The sequence below is a fragment of the Artemia franciscana genome, chromosome 13, assembly GCF_032884065.1.
Source record: "Artemia franciscana chromosome 13, ASM3288406v1, whole genome shotgun sequence".
NCBI classification, from domain to species: Eukaryota; Metazoa; Arthropoda; class Branchiopoda; order Anostraca; family Artemiidae; genus Artemia; species Artemia franciscana.
In genome coordinates this window covers 12,324,568-12,343,887 of record NC_088875.1, presented here as the reverse complement: position 1 = coordinate 12,343,887, position 19,320 = coordinate 12,324,568, and the positions used below count along the sequence as shown (strand labels likewise).

At 34.2% G+C, this 19,320-nt stretch overlaps 1 protein-coding gene across 1 annotated transcript in view; it reads left to right on the top strand.

The window, feature by feature from the left end:
• Nucleotides 1-19,320, top strand: part of LOC136034540 (metal cation symporter ZIP14-like) — a 91,664-nt gene that overhangs the window by 65,896 nt on the left and 6,448 nt on the right. The window contains exons 6-7 of the mRNA XM_065715769.1: nucleotides 5,561-5,737; nucleotides 12,266-12,476. Of these exons, the coding sequence (XP_065571841.1) occupies nucleotides 5,561-5,737; nucleotides 12,266-12,476 (388 nt within the window). The remainder of the gene's footprint in view (nucleotides 1-5,560; nucleotides 5,738-12,265; nucleotides 12,477-19,320) is intronic.

Sequence of the window (19,320 nt, the reverse complement as noted above, 5' to 3'; positions counted from 1 at the left end):
CTTTGTAGAAGACTCTCTCTGGGTTGTGTGAACATATTACCACTTTGCTCTCGCGTCGAGAACCCCACTCACCAGCTTCAAACCGGCTTGGACAGGGAGCATTTGTCCCTCACAAAAAAGGGGAGAGTCGACCACACCTCACCAGCCATCAATGACGAGCGGCACTTGATCCTCAGAACGTGTAATAGCAAGAGAACTTCTTTCTTCCACCTCGGATTTGTCCTCAAGGGATCTTTTTTACCCACTTTCGGTCCTTCATATGAACAGGGAATTTATCTCTCACCTCAGGAAATTGACGACCGTTACTGGCTTCCATCCACTCTCGGCCGCTTATTCCACAAAAACCCTGTGTCACGCCATATTCTTTTAAGGATAACCAGGAGATGAAGAGTAACTGTAATTTTCAGTAGTATGTCTCTTTTTCTGCCTACTACCCTCTGGGGCGTTGCGGGAGGGTCGCGACCATTACACCAAAGTTCAATACAATTGAAGTTTGGTCAAAACTGTAGCTTTGATTTTTTTTTTTTTTTTTTTTTTTTTTTTTTATAACAGGACGTCAGTAAAATTTCATCCATAGTAGATTGTAGGTACTTGATTTGTGAATTGATTTGAATTTTTTTATTATTATTTATTATTTCATTTTATTATATTATTTCATTATATTATATTATTATATTTTGTTATATTATTATTTCATTATTTATCATTTCTTAATTATTTTGATTCTATTTTAAATAAAAAAAATTCAATCAAGACAGTGATAAAAATAAATAGGCCCGAAAAGTTTGGTTTCCAATTCGGAAATCTTAAAATATCAAGGGCATCAAAATAAAAGCATTTTCTTTCTCCTGGACCTCTCTTAGTTTTATTCACACCTGAAACAGCAATTTTTACTTTGAATTATGACTTTTGTAGGATTAATACCACGCTTTTATCAGTTTTGCAACACTGAACCGAGAAAACAAATTAGTTAAAATAATTAATAAGATTTGACAGCGCTTTTAGTTCGTAAAAATTTAAGCATTAACAAATTGCGAAATTCCAAAGTCAGCTACACCTACAAAGGAAGGCTATACTTTCTTAAATCATTTAATGTCAAATGTTCTGGGCTAACTTTTCATTCACGTTTTTCTTTTTTAAATTGGGCGCCTGTTGCTCCGTAATATGGAGGCCTTCTACATTAAAAATTGGATTCTCAATTCTTTGTAATTTTTTTTATAATTTAACTCCCTTTAATTTTTTTCAACTATTTTTTAATGTTAGTCTGGATTTCCACTTAACAATAATAAGAAAAAGATTTATTTTCACTGTCTTTGGTACTTTAATCATTTGGGAAGAAAATAAATGCTGAAGTAAACAGAAAAAATATACATTTCTTAAAGTTTCACTGTATATATATATATATATATATATATATATATATATATATATATATATATATATATATATATATATAAAAAGAAAAAGAGAAAAAAACTCTAGAAAACCTATATTAAAAATAAATCATGGTTAATCGTCACAAAGGATGAAAACTCCTTATAGTAATAACGCCATGTACACAAATTCAGCACAGACTGATATTTTACAGGGAATTGAAATAATGCATAATTAAATCTTCAAAATTGAATTACGAATAATTTAAATCCATAGCTGTAATTTGTCCAGTACTGATTAAAAAAATAATGCACAAGCCTAAAACAATGAAGAAACTCTTCCATCGTAAATCATAACAAAGTGAAAAAATCTTTTACATAATAATCTTGAGCATAATTCAAGGTTAGTACAATTAATTGAATTAAAAAAAATCTTTGGTGCCTTTTGAACGTCTTATTTCAAACTAAGTTTGTTAAAGTATTTTTGATGTGCTAACGAGATGGATGTACCTTATCGTTTCAAATTAGCATTACCATTAACATTTGGTAGGTAAATTCAAACTTTTCGCGTGTCAACTTTCTGAATTCAAATTCTTTTTGTTTTGATGTTAGTCTCATAACATGTTTTAGCTTGTTTTCAAAATGACCCTCTGTAAGTTGAATGCTTATCCGATAACATTGAAACTTAAAACTAATACCAAGAATGTTGTAATTTAAAACTGCAATTTCAAAATTCATCTTAAGAAAACTGACTTGCCATCTTTAATATTTTATTTTTTATTTTCATTACTGCAATAATAGATGGCACTCTTGTCACGCTGCTACAATAAAAATGGAAAAAGGAAGAGAGTCCCGATTCAACAAAATCACGGCGCTAAAATAAGAGGATAGGGAAAGAAGAAAACCGCGAAAAACTTACCCATAAATATAGAAACAAGATAAAAAAAATATTGAGCCAAAAAGTGAAGACAAAAAATGTATTGCTTTATTTATATTATTTACATTATTATTTAACTCTGTAATGCTAATGAGGTATTACTGAGTTTCCTGACGAAGTTAACGAGAACCGGTTTAACTAGCTACTTCTCGTTCCGGTACTGCGCAGGTGTTTATTTCGGGCGGAAGAAAGTGAAAATTTTGCGAATTCACAAGTGAATTTCGCCAAGTCCTGTTAAAATTATTTATTTGAGAGTCATTGTTGTAATTTTTAGAATTTAAAACAATAGTGGGAAAATTACTGCCATTATTCTTTCCTATACCTAGTGCTCGAGTAGCCATGAGTTTACAATTGCATAATTAATAAAGTGTCAATTAAATATCAAAAGAACGACGAAATTTGTTATCACAATTTTTTCCTAGACCAAAATCAGTTCAAGTAGCAGGACAAACTCTTAAAACTACGACCATGATTTTAGAATAAAAATTTTGCGTGACTAAGTTAATGACGAAACTGACGTCAGATTTTGAAGAATATAATCCCTTTTCCTTTTTACTATCACCCTGGTGGCTGCAGAATAAGTTTTAAAATGTACTTTTTTTCTATTTACGTTTTGGCCTAGTAGGAAATAAAATATATTAAGCAAAACTATCCCGAAATTGAAGTAGGCTTCTAATGAGTGAGACTGAAAATTATAAGGATCCCCGGGTTCATTCTTAGAGGAAGCATTATTAATTTTCTCATGGAAATTTTCTATTGCATTTTCACGAATAAAAATCTCAGCCTCTTTATTTCAGCTTTAGACTAATTTTTTTGCAGGATATTTGGCTAATTTTTAGCCTTAATGTTTAGGCTAATTTTTTTGACAGGATTTGTCATTTTATTCATAAGCGTCGATACAATTAGCAACTATAGACATTATTTTTGTCTTCATTCAGGGTAACTTAGCCTTGTCTGCATTTTGCATTTTGATTTTAAAGCGAGATAGCAAAAAAAAAAACAGATTATTTTGCTTTAACTTCCTGAATTTCAAGTGGAAGGGAATTTTCAATCATTTGGATTGAAAATCGACATAATATGTTGTCATTATGACCTCCATTGGTTGGGTGTATTTATCCCAAAAATCAAATATTTTAGACATTTTTAGGGAATATTTTATTGCAATAAATTTTATCGTAGCGAAGTTAATATGTTGAAATTTTAATTCGACGCTATAGGAGTTTGCAGGTGCGTCCAAGGGCACAGGGGGAAATTGTAAGTTTGGGTGGCTTGCAGGCCCTGTTTTTAGTTCCAATCATAAATAATGGCATTCCTTGCAAGATTGCAGCGCTAACTATATGCGGCATTCCCATCTTTTCTACTAAAATGTACCTTTGACGAAGGGGCCAGTTGTACAATTTAGGGCTCTTTTTGCTAGGCGTCTGTGGGCTGTGTTGTATGTTGTTTAAACCTTTCGACTAGTCCTAACAAAATCGATGCCTTAAAATTTTGATTCAATGTCAGGAGGATTGGCTCAGGTTTTACTCAGGGCAAGGACAGTGCTAGTTAATCTCTAATTAAACTGGGCCCTGTAAAGGGATACTAGAACTTTCAATTTCTGATTGTACCAACCCTCTTCTATTCGAAGTGGGGAGGAGAAAAAATAGTTCACAGTAGTCTATACAAAACCTGCGGGAAACTCCGACAAGTTTGTTCTGTCATTCGTTGCCTAACCTAAAAGATCAATGGAGCTAGTTTAAATTTTGATATTTTTCACTTGAATGCTGAAAGTATTGCAATAGCAGCGTTGGTTTAATATTGATACACGATTTCTGGCTAGGATCATGTATTTGTACTTATCAAAAAACTCTTTTGAGAAAAGCTTTAATTTTATTTCTAGTGAGCGACTTTGTGTGATAAAGAATGTTTTTTTTTATGATACTTTTTTGTGTGTATTGCGCGTTGCGGCAATTATTTTTTGTTTTGAGTATTTCATGGCGATTAGGATTTTTTTTGTGAATTATTAAATAACAGTCACGTTTTATGCGGAATATTTTGCGGCGTTAATGGTGCTGTAGGATGACATAACCGTTTCTTCAGAATTTTTGTTTCAACATGTATAGTGTTTTATGACGATATGAAGTTCTTTTTGGTACATTCATTGAAAAAAATTAAAAAGGCAAAAAAATCCCTTCCTAGATGATGAAAGAAATCATATCACCCCCCCCCCCCCGCTCCTCTAAATGTATAGGATTAAAAGATTTATTTATCTATTAAATAGATAAATAAAGCTTATCCTGGCGACTGATTGTCTGATGTAATTTTGTTTAGGGTTAAAATTTAGGTATAATTTTACAAGACAAAGTAGTGAAGAATCTAAAGTGTTGGGAAAGTTTAGCTCTGAAAATCGTTAAATAGATTATCCAGAATGTTCTGATAATCGCCTAGCTGCCTATGAGGGGGGAGGGCTAAGATTTGGTCAGATTTCGAAAGTTCTAGTGACCTTTTTAAGTGACCAAAAATATTGGAGGGATTCTAGCCCCCGCCCCCCGCGCTCCTTTTACCCCATTGTCGCCTGATCAAAGTTTTAAGATAGCTATTTTGTTCAGCATAGTCTAAAGATTGTTTGTTCCGAAGGAAGGGTGTTTCGTTTTCAATCACTTCTTGTTTCACAAAATCGAGCAAAAAAGCTTTAAAAGTCACTATTATTAAGAAAATTTGTTTCTACGACTCTTTGATTTGCCACTTTTTCCAATAGATCCTTAAAATTGCTGAAAGCAGTAGTTGTAGCCTGGTCTTCCTATAGTGTCGTTTACTATTTTTCGTAGACTAGTTAGCCTAGTTTGCTATAGTGTCGAAGAAATTCTGTGCCAAATGAGATACCGCTGGATAGGGGGCTTGAGTACCTTAACCCCCTTTCCCTTGATATGCCCCTGGTTGCTGTTCTTAGAAAGTAGGACTGGTAAAATATAGAAAAACAAGTGTTGGGAGGCTCGAATCTTGAAGTGACGAATTAGGCTCGTTCCTAAAGTTTTTATTTTCAATTTTAGAGCAAGATTAGCCTGACAATTTTATATAAATAACAAATAAAATGAATAGAGAGAAGCATATTATAACCAATGTGTTTACTACGTATAACAATGTGTTTACCTACATGGTGAAAATGTGATTTCCCAACAATCGGATGAAAATAGTGATTTATATTTTAGTGTCTCTACCTTATAAATTTGGTTTTGAGATTTTTTCCTCGCATGGTTTCGATTATTTCTAGCGAAAATCCAACTTTAAAAGAAAAAATCATAATATGGAGGTGAATGGAATTGAGGAGAATCACCAATTGCAGGCTTTAGATCACACAAAATTAGACGACTTTTGCGTTCCAATTCCACCGGGTGACATATATGAATCTCAAGAACAGGCCATCAAAGCCTCTTTTGGACATAGAGAGGTAAGTTAAGTCAAATTGTCATGGCTTTGTGTAGAAGGGCTTATTTTTGGTTCACCCGCATCCTGAAATTCGCTTATTAAATTCTAGCTGTTGCTGAACCAATAAAAGACAAACACAATCGGCATTTATTATAAAATTCGGCATTTCGTTGTTGTTTCTCTTTTATTTTAAAATTTGTTTTAGTATTTTATTTATTATTTTAGCACTTTCTCGTTTTATTATTATTATTATAATTTTATTATTATTCAGTATGTATTTATTACCAGTAACCCTGATGATTGACCTGACGATGAAAGGCTGGATATAAAAGATTGGAGCTGTTCCGGTGCTGTGAGATGGTTTGGGGTCTCCGCTCCGTAACAAGTTCCTTTCTCCGTCCCTATCCCTGACAGAGAAATCCTTGCTTGTGTGGCCTCATGGTGGCATCAGGGTGGACTTTTCACTAGTTTTCCTAACCATAATAGCCACGATTTTTCATGAATTTATAATATCATGGTATAAGTTTTTGAATATCGTCTTCCTAGAATGTTATCAACCATGCGCCTCACCTGGGTTATCAACCATATGGTAACGTTCTCTTTCAGCTCTTTATAGCTATTGAAGCAAGTACGATGGTCAAGATTCGTATTTGTTGAAGATAGTCATGGCGGACGAAATTTGGGTTGCTTATGATACCCATGAAACCAAACGGCATCGATGGAATGGAGACACACTTTGTGTCTGGCAAAAATCAAACGCAAGTACATCTTAACACTATGAAAAAGCCATGTGCACAGTGTTTTGGGACAATGTTGTAAAATAAATTTTACTCATTGATTTTTTTTAGGGGAAATAATCAATAAACCAGTTTTTCGTTAGACGCTTAAAAACTGCGCTGCGCAGTACAGAAATATCCTCGAGGAGTGCTCACAAAAGACGTGGTGTTTATTCACGATAGTTTCCGACCCCTACGAATGCGACAAAAGAGCTCCTACAGGGATGTTTGTTGGGGCATTTTTGACAATCCTCTGTATAGCCCCGACCCTGCTCTTAGCGGCTTTCACCTTTTTCTTCATTTGAATCCTTTACCTGGTGGTCTGCGCTTCAATAGCGATGAAGAGTCAACATTCTGTGAAGAGGGCATACAAAAACTTGTACCACGCTACGATAAATGCCTGGACAATTGCAGGAGTTATGTCGAAAAATAGTGTTGTAAAATAAATTTCGTTGCTTTAATTGTATTTGTTATTGTTTTTTTTTTTACTTACCGAACAAACTTTGCATCTTCCAACAAACCAAAAATATTACAACAGATACAAGCAACTGATCTTCATGAAGGCTCCATAGCCTGAAGAAGTAAATATAAAAAAAGGGGGGAAACAAGAAAGAAGAGAGAGAAAGAGTGAAAGAAAGAGAGACGGAACGTTTCGGCAAATAATTTATTCTGATCTAGATAACTTCGAAGACCACACTGCCTTTCCATGACGAAAGTAAAACAGTTCGAAATAGGGATGAAACCTTTTTTATTGACAGTGAATAGAAATAAAATTTTTTAACTGGATATTTCGAACACATATACAGTGTTCATCATCAGCATCATGATGATGAACACTGTATATGTGTTCGGAATATCCAGTTAAATAATTTTGCTTTTACTTTATTCTGTTTTATCTGTTTATCTGTTTTACTTTATTCTGATCATTGAACAACAACTAAACCGATTCAAATAGAGCCCAAAGAATCAATGATCATAATTGGGATAACTCATGAAGGGTAAGTGAAACCCGAATATCTAGGTTTGCTCATCAAACAGTTCGTGGTAACGAACTGTAGTAAGGAGCGACCCGGCTCAATAGTAACCAAAACTCTAAAAAATTGAATTTTGATATCAATAGCTACATCAAAAGAATCGCATTTTAATGCTGATGTTAAATATATAAGTTTCATCAAGTTTAGTCTTACCCATCAAAAGTTACGAGTCTGAGAAAATTTGCCTTATTTAAGAAAATAGGGGGAAACACCCCCTAAAAGTCGTATAATCTTTACAAGCATTGATCTTCAATGTTCTTTTTGTATATCAAGTGAGCGTTTACAAAAATGTGTGACGAGAAAAAATTGATCAAGTGAATGCCATTGCTTACCTGGGTAGTTTTATCTTTAACGATGATGGATGTGATGAGAAGAAGAACTAAGGTGAAGGGTACTTTTTCGTAGTTAGAAACAGTTTGGAAGAACAGAAAGATAAGTTGATGAACTAGGTTTAAAATTGGAAGCTGTGGTAATGACAGTGGTCAAGTATGGCTCTGCCATGCCGGCTCGAAACTACTTACTTGCTTGGAATTGCAGCAGGACCAGACGTTTCCACCTCCTCAGGCATCCGAACGAAGCTTCTGAATGAGGGTGTCCCATGATGGTCTGTCTTGTTGACAATCTTCGGCGAACTTTAGCCATTCCTTGTCCCATTTGTGGGAAAATATACAAAAACCTCCAGCAGGTTCCTGGTTTTGCTTAGCGTGCGACAACAAATTTTTTAGTCGGCTAAAAAGGTGACTCGTAAGGCTGTGTAAGATTTGTTAAATATTTTTCATAGGAACTTCTGAAGTAGGGACTTGTTTGACTGGCCGTATGTCAAACAATAAGCTATAGGATAGATGTCATCAGATCCTGTTTCCTAGATTTGTAATGAAAGAAAGGGTAAGATGGCTAAACAACGTCTTACGGATGAAGGATGACAGATTGCTGATAATTGTGCTTTTTAATCATCCTGTTGAGACCAACCGAAAAGCCTTTTGTCCCCGGATGGGCTGGGGAGAGATCATAAAAAAGAATTTCAAGGAGATTGTAACTTCTTGGGAAGGGGTAAAGAATAAAGCTTTGAATAGGTTGGGGCAGAAGAGGAGTTGGTCTCAGGTGCTTGGTGCTTCTGTGAGTTGTTAGCAGCAGTAGTGGTAGTTTTCTACCCTTAAGACCTTTTTAATTGTGCATAAAGGAATAATGAAAACTCACTACCGTTTGTAATGAACTGGTTAAATGAAATATGAAGTAAAATGTAAGTATGTAAAAGATTTAAAATGAAGAAACAGTAAAAAAAAAACTCAAGTCTTCCTGAAAGAGAGAAAAAAATGCTATCTAGTATTATCCACCAATATTGGGTTCTATTTCACTATTGAATTCATTTCTTTTTTCTCTCTTTTACTATATTTTTTTTTCAAATTTTGATAATTTGGTATTCTAATAAAAAGCAAACTTCAACAGATCCAAAGAAGGAAAATAGTTATTTTTGCGCCGTTTTTATTTCCTCGAATCACAATACGTTCCTTAAATGAAGTAATTTATGTTTGAACATACTAGCTGATATTGAAATTATAAGAAAATTGTGTGACAAACGAATATAACCAAAGAGAGGAGAAATCTGCAGGATTCAAAGACGTCACAGTCGATAGAACAGGGCTGATGCTCACACACTACTACTACTACTAACAACTCACCGCATCACCAAGCCGCCGGAGGCCAACACAGCTACGCACGCTCCTCGTCCATCCCAATATATTCAAAGCTTCCCTCTTTACACCCTCCCAGGAAGCTCCCATTTCATTTAAATCTTTCTTTAGGACATCCTCCCACCCCAACTGCGGACGACCTGCTTTCCGTCTAGCCCTAGACGGTTGGCCGAAAAGTACAATTTTCAGCAATCTATCATCCTTCACCCTCAAAACATGCCCTAGCCATCTCAACCTTTAACTTATTATAGCCCCAGAACGTGGGATGGAACCGGACTTTTCGTTCAGCCTACTGTTTGAAATTACATAAAAAAAACTAGTTTTTTTTAACTGAAAGTAAGGAGCGACATTAAAACTTAAAACGAACAGAAATTACTCCGTATATGAAATGGGTTGTCCCCTCCACAATCCCTCGCTCTTTACGCTAAAGCTTTTAATTGTTTTAAAAAGCAGAATTGTGGCAAAGAGTCAAACTTTAGCGTAAAGAGCGAGGGATTGCGGAGGGGACGACCCATTTCATATACGGGGTAATTTCTGTTCATTTTAAGTTTTAATGTCGCTCCTTACTTTCAGTTAAAAAAACTAGTTTTTTTTATGTAATTTCTGAACGTTTTTGAATTAATGCATGTTTGATTTTGGCTCTCCACACATAAATTATTAAAATGAAATTTGGATATTAACTCCTTTTTTGGCTAAATGGCTTTCTCTTAGTTTTGATCAGACGGTTTTGAGAAATAAGGGATGGGGAAGGAGGCCTAGTTGCCATGCAATTTTTCGGTTACATAAAAAGGCAACTATAAATTTTAATTTTTAACGAATTTTTTTTATTAGTAAAAAATACAAGTAACTTAAGAATTAACTTACGTAACAAACTTTTATATTCTTTAATTTTTATTATGTATATGAGGGGTTTGTACCCTCGTTAATACCTCGTTCTTTACACTAAATCGTAAGTTTCGTCCCAAATCTTTAAGAATGACCCCTGAATCAGAAAGGCTGTAGAATAAATAGTTGAAATCACTAAAAATACTATAGCATAAAGAGCGAGGTACTCCTCCTGAATACCTCGCTCTTTATACTAAAGTATTTTTAGAACCCTTCATATGCGTAATAATCTCTGTTCGTTTTAAGTTTCAATGCTACTCTTTACTTTCAATTGAAAAAACTTTTCCATGTTTATTTTTTCATTGTTTTTTTATAGTAATTTTAGAAAATCCTGCGCCCTTTTCATTGAATTTCTGTTCCCCCATGACATATCTCTCCAAGGAAAGATCCTACCACATAGCCCCCTCCTCTCAACCCCACCCCCAAAACCATAAAAAATCCACTGAAAACGACTGTACACTTCCCAATAACCATTATTATATGTAAACACTGGTCGAAGTTTGTAACTTGCAGCTCCTCCCCCAGGGACTGTGGGGGAGTAGGTCATTCCCAAAGACATAGGTATTATGGTTTTTGACTATGCGGAACAAAATGGCTATCTCAAAATTTTGATCTGTTGACTTTGGAGAAAAAATGAGCGTAGGAGGGGGCCTAGGTGCCCTCCAATTTTTTTGGTCACTTAAAAAGGGCACTAGAACTTTTCATTTCCGTTAGAATGAGCCCTCTTGCGACATTCTAGGACCACTTGGTCGATACGATGACCCCTGGGGAAAAGAAAAAAAACAAAACAAACTCTCAAATAAACACGCACCCGTGATTTGTCTTCTGGCAAAAAATACGAAATTCCACATTTTTGTAGATAGGAGCTTGAAAATTATGCTATAGGGTTCTCTGATACGCCGAATGCGATGGTGTGATTTTCGTTAAGATTCTGTGACTTTTAAGGAGTGTTTTTCCCTATTTTCTAGAATAAGGCAAATTTTGTCAGGCTTGTAACTTTTGATGACAAAGACTAAATTTGATGAAACTTAAATATTTAAAATCAGCACGAAAATCTTATTCTTTTGATGTATATTTTAGCATCAAATCCGTTTTTTAGAGTTTCGTCTACTATTGAGCCGGGTCGCTCCTTGCTACAGTTCGTTACCACGAACTGTTTGATACGGTCAGTCAGCCAGGTTTCCAGAACAATCCCTAATCAGTTTCTATGGAAAACCTCTAGCAAATCTTCATTCACTTTTTTGAGTGCCCCATTGCTTCAGAACCATATTTGGCTGATGTCATCACTGTAGCTTCGAATATTCTATTCTTGGTTTGCAGACTTATATTCTTATTCTTCCAAACTGTTTCCTAACTATGAATAAACACCATGAGCCTTGGCTATTCTATTTTTATCGTCTTCACCTTTCGCACCGTCTTTACTACTCTTAGAGCCACCATATTTAAAGAAATCATTTACCACACTATCAGAACCAGAAGCCTTGTTATTTTTTAATCCTTTTGAAACAAATCTTCCTTCATATCCAAGGAATTACAAACTCTTTCATTTTTATCTATATCTTTTCCTGCAACTCTATCTCGGTTTAGCACAATCTCGAAATGTTCTGCCCATCTGTATTTAACTGTTTCCTTCTCATTAACTGTGGCCCCTTTTCTATTTTCAACTGGGACAAGTCCGGATTGACCGCTCCCTCTCAATTTATTAGCACACCAGTTCAATGTTTGACTATTATGCCGTCTCACAAGATGCTCACATAGATGTATTTAACCTAAAAAACAACTGTTTTGGTTGGGACGGTCTTATGATTTGGATAGTTTAAAAGTAAAAAACTAAAATTTATTGGGAGACCTAAGTTCTCGGGGAGAGGGGGGGGGTGTATCTCCCAAGAAGTATGGGGTAGATTCATTTCGGTATTTTTATTTTGTTTAGAATAATCTTTCTTAGGTGGGCTCTTGGGAGGAAAGGGTATTCTTTGAAAGGAGGGGACTGAAAGAGGACTTTTCATTGTATGTGGATGTATGCCTGTTATTGCTGAATACTCTTGCGTGTAAATGCTATTTGCCATTTTTAGCATAAGTTTTTCTGTATTTATTTCATTTTTTTATCATTATATTTATTGTTTTTTACATGTTTTTGTTTATTTCCATTTTATTCATATTTTAGAAACCAAAGAAGCACCATCACGGTCATGAACATTTCACTCAAATCGGCGAGAAAAATGCGATAGCTACTGTTGCATGGATGATTGTATTTGGTGATGGCTTGCATAATTTTATTGATGGCCTTTCAATTGGTGCAGGGTTTTCTGAATCCATAAACACGGGAATCAGTATTTCTGTGGCAGTCCTTTGCGAAGAATTACCACACGAGCTAGGTGAGATTGTTTACTTTTCCCTTTCAGTTTTAAAAAACTCAACAGAAGAAAAACACACTAGTGAACACAAAAATGTGTTCAAACACAAGACAGAGCCAAGGCCACGATTTGAGCAAATGTGATCTGAAATTGAACCCGATCTTTCTTGTTTCCTGGTTTACTTTCATTTGCATTAAGAGAATTCTACAATTACGTTTACTGGCTTTTTTAGAAGATTTATGGCAAAAAAAATGAAATTGAAATGTTTAAAAATATGGTTGATACCACTCCTGGTATATTTTCTCCCTAATCTCTCTCTCTCTCTCTCTCTCTCTCGCACTCTCACTCTCTCACTTTGGTATGGGATATTTTATCACTAGGATCGATAAAAAAAAAACTTCAAGAGTTTATTCTCAATCAAATTTTGATTTACATTAAGTGATGGTACTACTTTAGCTTTAACATATTATTTCAGAAATAGATAGAAGAGAAAACTGCTAATAATTTCGCTTGGAACGTCTTAAAAGCATGCTTATTTAGTTTTAGCTCATTGGCCCCTTAACTCAAAGAGATATAGTCCCTCATATTTTTAATCTCTTCCTGCTCTTAAAAGAGTCTCTGTTGGCTTAAACTCAAATTATATATCGTCTTTTTTCAGCAGCATCATTTTTGTTGTACCCAATACAGCTACGTTGTAATACTTTGTGAAACATGATGACGTACAAACAAACGTTTATTTATCTTAATAATTTTAGTTTCAAATTTCAATTTTTCCATCATGTTATATTGACCATGGTGAGATATTGGGTTAGGATACTGGGTATGCAGAGATTTACGGTAGCAAAGCCAGCATACTTAAAGGCGTTGAGACCGAATAGTAAAACAGGGTGGCCGGCGGAGATTAAGGATATCTTAGATAAGTGTGGATTAGGGGAATGGTGGAATGAAGGAAAGGGGATTATGGGCATGGAGGAAATAGTAATAAGGGAGGTACAAGAGAGGTTGAAGAACCAAGAAATACAGATATGGTGGGTAAGTCTGGATCGTTCAGGGTCGTTAAAATTGTATAGACAGATAAAGGGTAGTTGGGGGGAGGAGGTATTTTGGAAGGTTGGGTTAAGTAGAGAGGATTTGAAGGCTTATTTGGATTGGAGGGGAAATGGATTTTTGATTGGGGAGAAAAGAAAGTATCAAGGGAGAAAAGGGGAGAAGGTAGAATCTATTGCTTGTCCTATGTGTGGATCTCAGGATGAAAGTTTAATACATTTTTTGTGTGAATGTGTCGAATTGAATGATTGGAGGCGAGAGATGTATGGTAAAGAAAAATTGAATGAGATATGGATCCTGGATAGAATGAAAGAGACAAATTTCCTGAGTATTAAAAGGATAGCAAGATTTGTAAGGATTGCAGCGGCTCATCGGGAGCGTTTTCTTTAAATAGCATTAATTTAATGTAGTTAATTTGTTGTTTGTTTGTTGTTATGTAATTTTCCTATGGCCCACGGGCTTTTTCTGGAAATATTATTATTATTATTATTATTATTATTATTATTATTATTATTATTATTATTATTATTATTATTATTAATTAAACTCTGTGACAATTAAATATTTTGTTTGAAGAGTATATTTATTATTTGTGTTGGCATTGCTATTTGACTATGACGAAATTTTACATGCGAGTAGGCAACCCATGTGAGCATGTAATTTAGCCTCCGATCGCGAAACCTCGAATGTTGGTGGGATGGCTTGTCCACTTTACCCTAACCCCCGACCCATTTAATATTTTTTCTGGCTTTCGATCCCGCCCCTGAAGCCTCAAATTTGATGGGATAGCTTTTTTTTCAGAAGATATTAGTGGTAAGTTTTAAAATGTATTTTCAAAAATCGAAACAGTTTCCGTTGTCTGTGTTTGTACTTCAATGACTGCTGAATGACTTCTGACTGCTGATCTGCTGACTGCTGAATAAGAAACTACTGACTGCTGAATAAGAAACTAATATTTTTCTATTGCAAAAACAAAACGTTCTTTTAAACACTATATTTAAGGAACACCGTCGTATTTGATGCGTAACTTTAGTGTTATATTAATAACGTCTATATCATCGTTTCTCACCCCATGAGGTCTTGATCCCCATGATTGTCATTTTTTCTCAAACCAAAAAATAAGCTCTGTATGCTGATGAAATTGAAAAGTCAGCATCTAATTTTACATCATTCAGAGGAAAAAGTTCCCACCCCCAACTTTTGGGAATGAGTAAGTGTCCACATTTTTACTGTTTAAAAGGTTTAAGTGATTTAATTGTTATGATATCAAGGAATGTAAAGCCAATCTTTGCAATTTGTTTACGTTTAGATGATATGATACAAGCCAGAAACGTCACCTGTTTTTTTTTTAGCAAACGAGCTAAAGCTTGTTATAGAATTCGGTCTTCGAATTCTTCGAATGTAATAGAACTCGGGGTGATTTGGTCTCAAAAAACCTTTCACTTTATTCTTCAGAGAACTGTTTTTATTTTTTGTTGTTGTTTTAGTTTAATTACTTTAATTATTTTGCTTTAATTTTAATTAATTTTGTTTTACTTTAATTTTTTCTTTAATTAGAGGATTATCCAAGATAAAGAATTGGTGATCACTCCTGAACGTTTTCTTGCTTTTTGTAATTGATGAGCTCTTTAATGTCCATTCACAATGAGATTTTACTAATATCCAGGTTTAGCTAGCACTAATTCGAGCCAATCATAATTTTTCACAGATTTCGTTTTTAGCTAATTAGAAAATTCTATGAAATATCTGATTAGCTAAAGCTAGTTGTAGCTGTGTCTCAGTATTATTAAAATCTCACTATGAATGGGCCTTTAATGAAAACTGATAGTATTGTTTGGGGAATCTAAAAATTGTTTGAAAAACCTGAAAAAGATTAATTTAAACTTAAAAGCTGCTTTGTTAATTTAGCGTTATTGTAAGAACAATGTTAATGAAGGGTTTTTGTTTGTTTAAAATTGCAAAAAAAAACTGTTAACTGTTTAATACGTTCAAAAGATAAAACCACAATGATATAAATGAATGTATATTCACCCCGTCAGATTTGCTTTCAACTTGGTGATGAAGGCCAGAAGCTTCACCGTTATTTGTTGAGCGAATAAGCTAAAATCTACCAAAGAATTTACTAAAAGCGCTGGCAATGAAAGTTGCACTGGTAATAAAAACCAGGCCTTGAACAAATATGGCGGAGATGACTTAACTAAAATTACTGTTAGTAAATTCTGTAGTAAAAATTGAGCTGGTAGTAAAAGCGAGGGTATCGTGCTTTGAACAAATGTGGCATTGATGACTTTACTAAAAGTGCTGGTTGTTAATTCTGTAGTAACGGCTGCGCTGGTAGCAGTTTTGGTAGTAAAAGCGAGGATGTCGTGTTTTGACAAATATGGCGTTAGTGACTACTAAAAGTGCTGGTTGTAAATTCTGTAGTAAAAGCTGCGCTGGTAGTGAAAGCGAGGGTGTCGTGTTTTGAACAAACGTGGTGGTGATGACCTTATTAAAAGTCTTAGTTTTAAATTCTAGGAGTAAAAGTTGTGCTAGTAGCAACACTGGAAGCGAGGGCGTTGTACCTTGAACAAATTTGGTAATGATGGCTCGCTCTCAATTAACGTTTTACTTTGTTTTTTTTTTTTTTTTTTTTTTTTTTTTTTTTTTTTTTTTTTTTTTTTTTTTTTTTTTTTTTAACTGGAAGTTTTTCGTTCTTAATAAAATAATAAGGGTTTAAATTATTTCTAAAATGTTTTTCAGGTTCAATCGTAATGATTGAAAATATACAGCCAAGTGTTCATGCAGTATAGTTCAAATCCTTTTTCATATAACTCAGGAAATTTTATTATCCAATAGTTATCGAAAGTAATTTTATCTGGTAACTTTTTTATCTTTAATAGGTGCAGCTCTATTTTCTGAATAATGTAAAACTAACAGCCGGACTTTTGAATTTCTTTGTCAGATAATCCTTTTTTTCTAAAGCAGAAAATTAAAGAATCTAATAAATATCCAGTGTAGCTTCTCAAAAATATCTGACATGAATACTTAATAAAAGCTTAAATCATTAATAAAAACTGAAGAAAAATTCAACCCCTGATCATGTTTTATAACAAAACGGGGGGTGCTTTAGCGGTTAAAATTTTGCAGCAGAAGTTAGTTAGGAATATTGGACTTTCAAGTGCTGTCTATTTGAAAAAATATATAAGGTGAATTAATCAATCTTGTCATGCTTCTGTAAAAAGCAACAGCTTAAATTAAAATTAAATAAAGCAAACGTGTCAATTTTAGTTTCTTTACTTTGTCTTTTTTTTAATATTTGAATATTTGAATAATAATAAAAATAATAATAATGATTTATTTGTACCCTCTCTCCACATGAAAGATGTACACAGAGGAGTATGAAAAGAAAACTAAAAATTATAAAAATTACACTTCTAATGAAAATAAGTAGGTCATAGTTTTTTTTTGCACATAACTCGCAAACATAACTCATAAAGCAGCACCCATAAATATAGCGCATAAATATCTATTTTATTAAAGAAATGATGACAAAAATATTTTTCCATTAAATGAGAAAATTAAGGGGAACATTTATTCTATTCTCTCTAGAACGTCTAAGAAATCGGTCGTATTGCTCATCCATTTTAAGAGTAATATCAAATATTCTAAATTTTCGTATAATATACCTATTTTTGAACCATAGTGGAATTTCAAGAAAATATTTAAAAAATCGGAAAAAGTAAACGCAGATACGCTTTTTATCACTGTTACTCAAAAACTTCAAAAATGGAACAATGAAAAATACATGAGGTGCAAACATTGAATTATAAATTATAGCAAATGTTTGTTTATCAAAACGACCTTTCACCCTGACTAGCAGGCCATATGTTTTCCTTAGTTTTCCCAATATAAATGATAACACCAACTACCGCGTAGCTTTAATTGACGGACCAAAAGGCAACCAAAGGTAATTAATGGAATAATTATTAAGAATATTCAGTGATCCCACCCTAATTGAATGATGCTGGATATCACTTTTACTATTCGCCACTAGGAATTCTGTTTTAGAAGGTTCAATCTTTAATCCTATCTCTCGTAGATGTAAGTGTAATATATTAATTGCATTCTGCATTGATATTAAATTATCTGAGAACAACGAAACATCATCGATAAGTGGCTAATATCGATACTTTCGATCACATATTGGGGTAGGAACCGTGTGGCTGTTCTAATTGCATTATTAAATATAAAGGGGTTAAGAACTGACCCTTGATTAACTCCACGACATAAATAAATTCGGTCTGAAAGTTGCCCTCCCGAAAAAATCCTCTCAGATGAATTATCATACCAGCCCACCAAACACTGGCCTATAAATGGGTTTACCCCACAACGCAACAGTGACAAAAAAGGATGGTTATGTAACATACTATCAAACGCTTTTGAAATATCAACTCAACACACAAATGATGGTTTTTTAATCTTATGGTGGTATTCCAATATTTCTAGAATTATTGCGTGTGCATTTTGAACCCTTACACCACTTCGAAAACCCAACTGTTGATCCCCCACATCACATTTTGTTGATAAATATGGAAGTAAAATTTTTTTCAAATATTTTACTAATAACAGAACAAAGTGTTATAGGTCTATATGATGAACAATGTGAAGAATCCTTGCTCTTCTTACATATACAAACTACTTTACCTTCACCCATCAAAGAAGGGACATAATGATGGGTTACTATTATTTGACATAATAGCGAAAGATGCTCTAGTAATTTTGTAGCACCATATATAAGGTGCCCTGGTAACAAACCATCTGGACGTAGACGTAGCTTAGACGTAGTTGCTTTATATGTTTTAGACGTAATTGCTTCTGAAAATGGATTTTTGCTAAAATATGCAATTGTAAATACGTGAGCATGCTCTTCGGAGATTGTACATACAATCTTGAAAATCTGAATCCTGGTTTTAAATGTGCTGTATGTTTTCACTAAAATTCTTACCCTTTAAAACAAGCAAGGCAAATATTGGGGGTGACTAAAGACTCTGCACTTTAGGTAATTTCTGCTTGTTTTAAATTCGAATCATTGTCTGCTTTCAGTTACATTATCAGTTACATTACATTTCATTATCGGTTTACATTAGAGTTCATCTTGTGAAAAGTCCTTATTACCCAATCTGATTTTGCCAACATATCACTATCAACTTCTGCTATTTATGGCAGGTTTCCAAGGAAGTAAATAGGGATTCCCTAGGGAACAAATTCTTTGCCGGTAGTCCAAAAACGCATGCTGGGGAGGGATGGGGAATCCACGGCTGGAACCACATTTCCTGACATTTAAAAATATAGACTTTGATTTTGTAGTGCCAATAGAATATATTTACCACATGTGGTGGTACAGCCGATTCTTTACCTAAGGCAAAGAATTGATAGTCGCTCCTAAATATGCTCCGGCCTTTTTTCTAGATTAACTATTTGCTATAAATCTTGAGACAGCCTTCAAATTTGTTAAGTTTGTTTGTTAACTCAGAGTTAAACCAACTTGGTTTCACGGCAAATATAGGCTTTTTTCTTAAGATTTTGGCATTTACGCAAGTGTGTGGGTTGGGGTAGGGGGCTTCAGCCTGTTGAATCACACCAATTTGCATGCAAGATATGCAATATTTTCCATTTTCATTTTTTTCTCACAGTGGCAAGCATTAAAATAAATCAGAAATCTGTATTTCACTTCATCTGTGTTTCACAGCTCCAGAAATGTCTGTGAAAGTTAGATTTTTTTTCTTTTAAGTTCCTATGAATCCTTTTATCGTAAATTTTTCATTATTGGTCATAC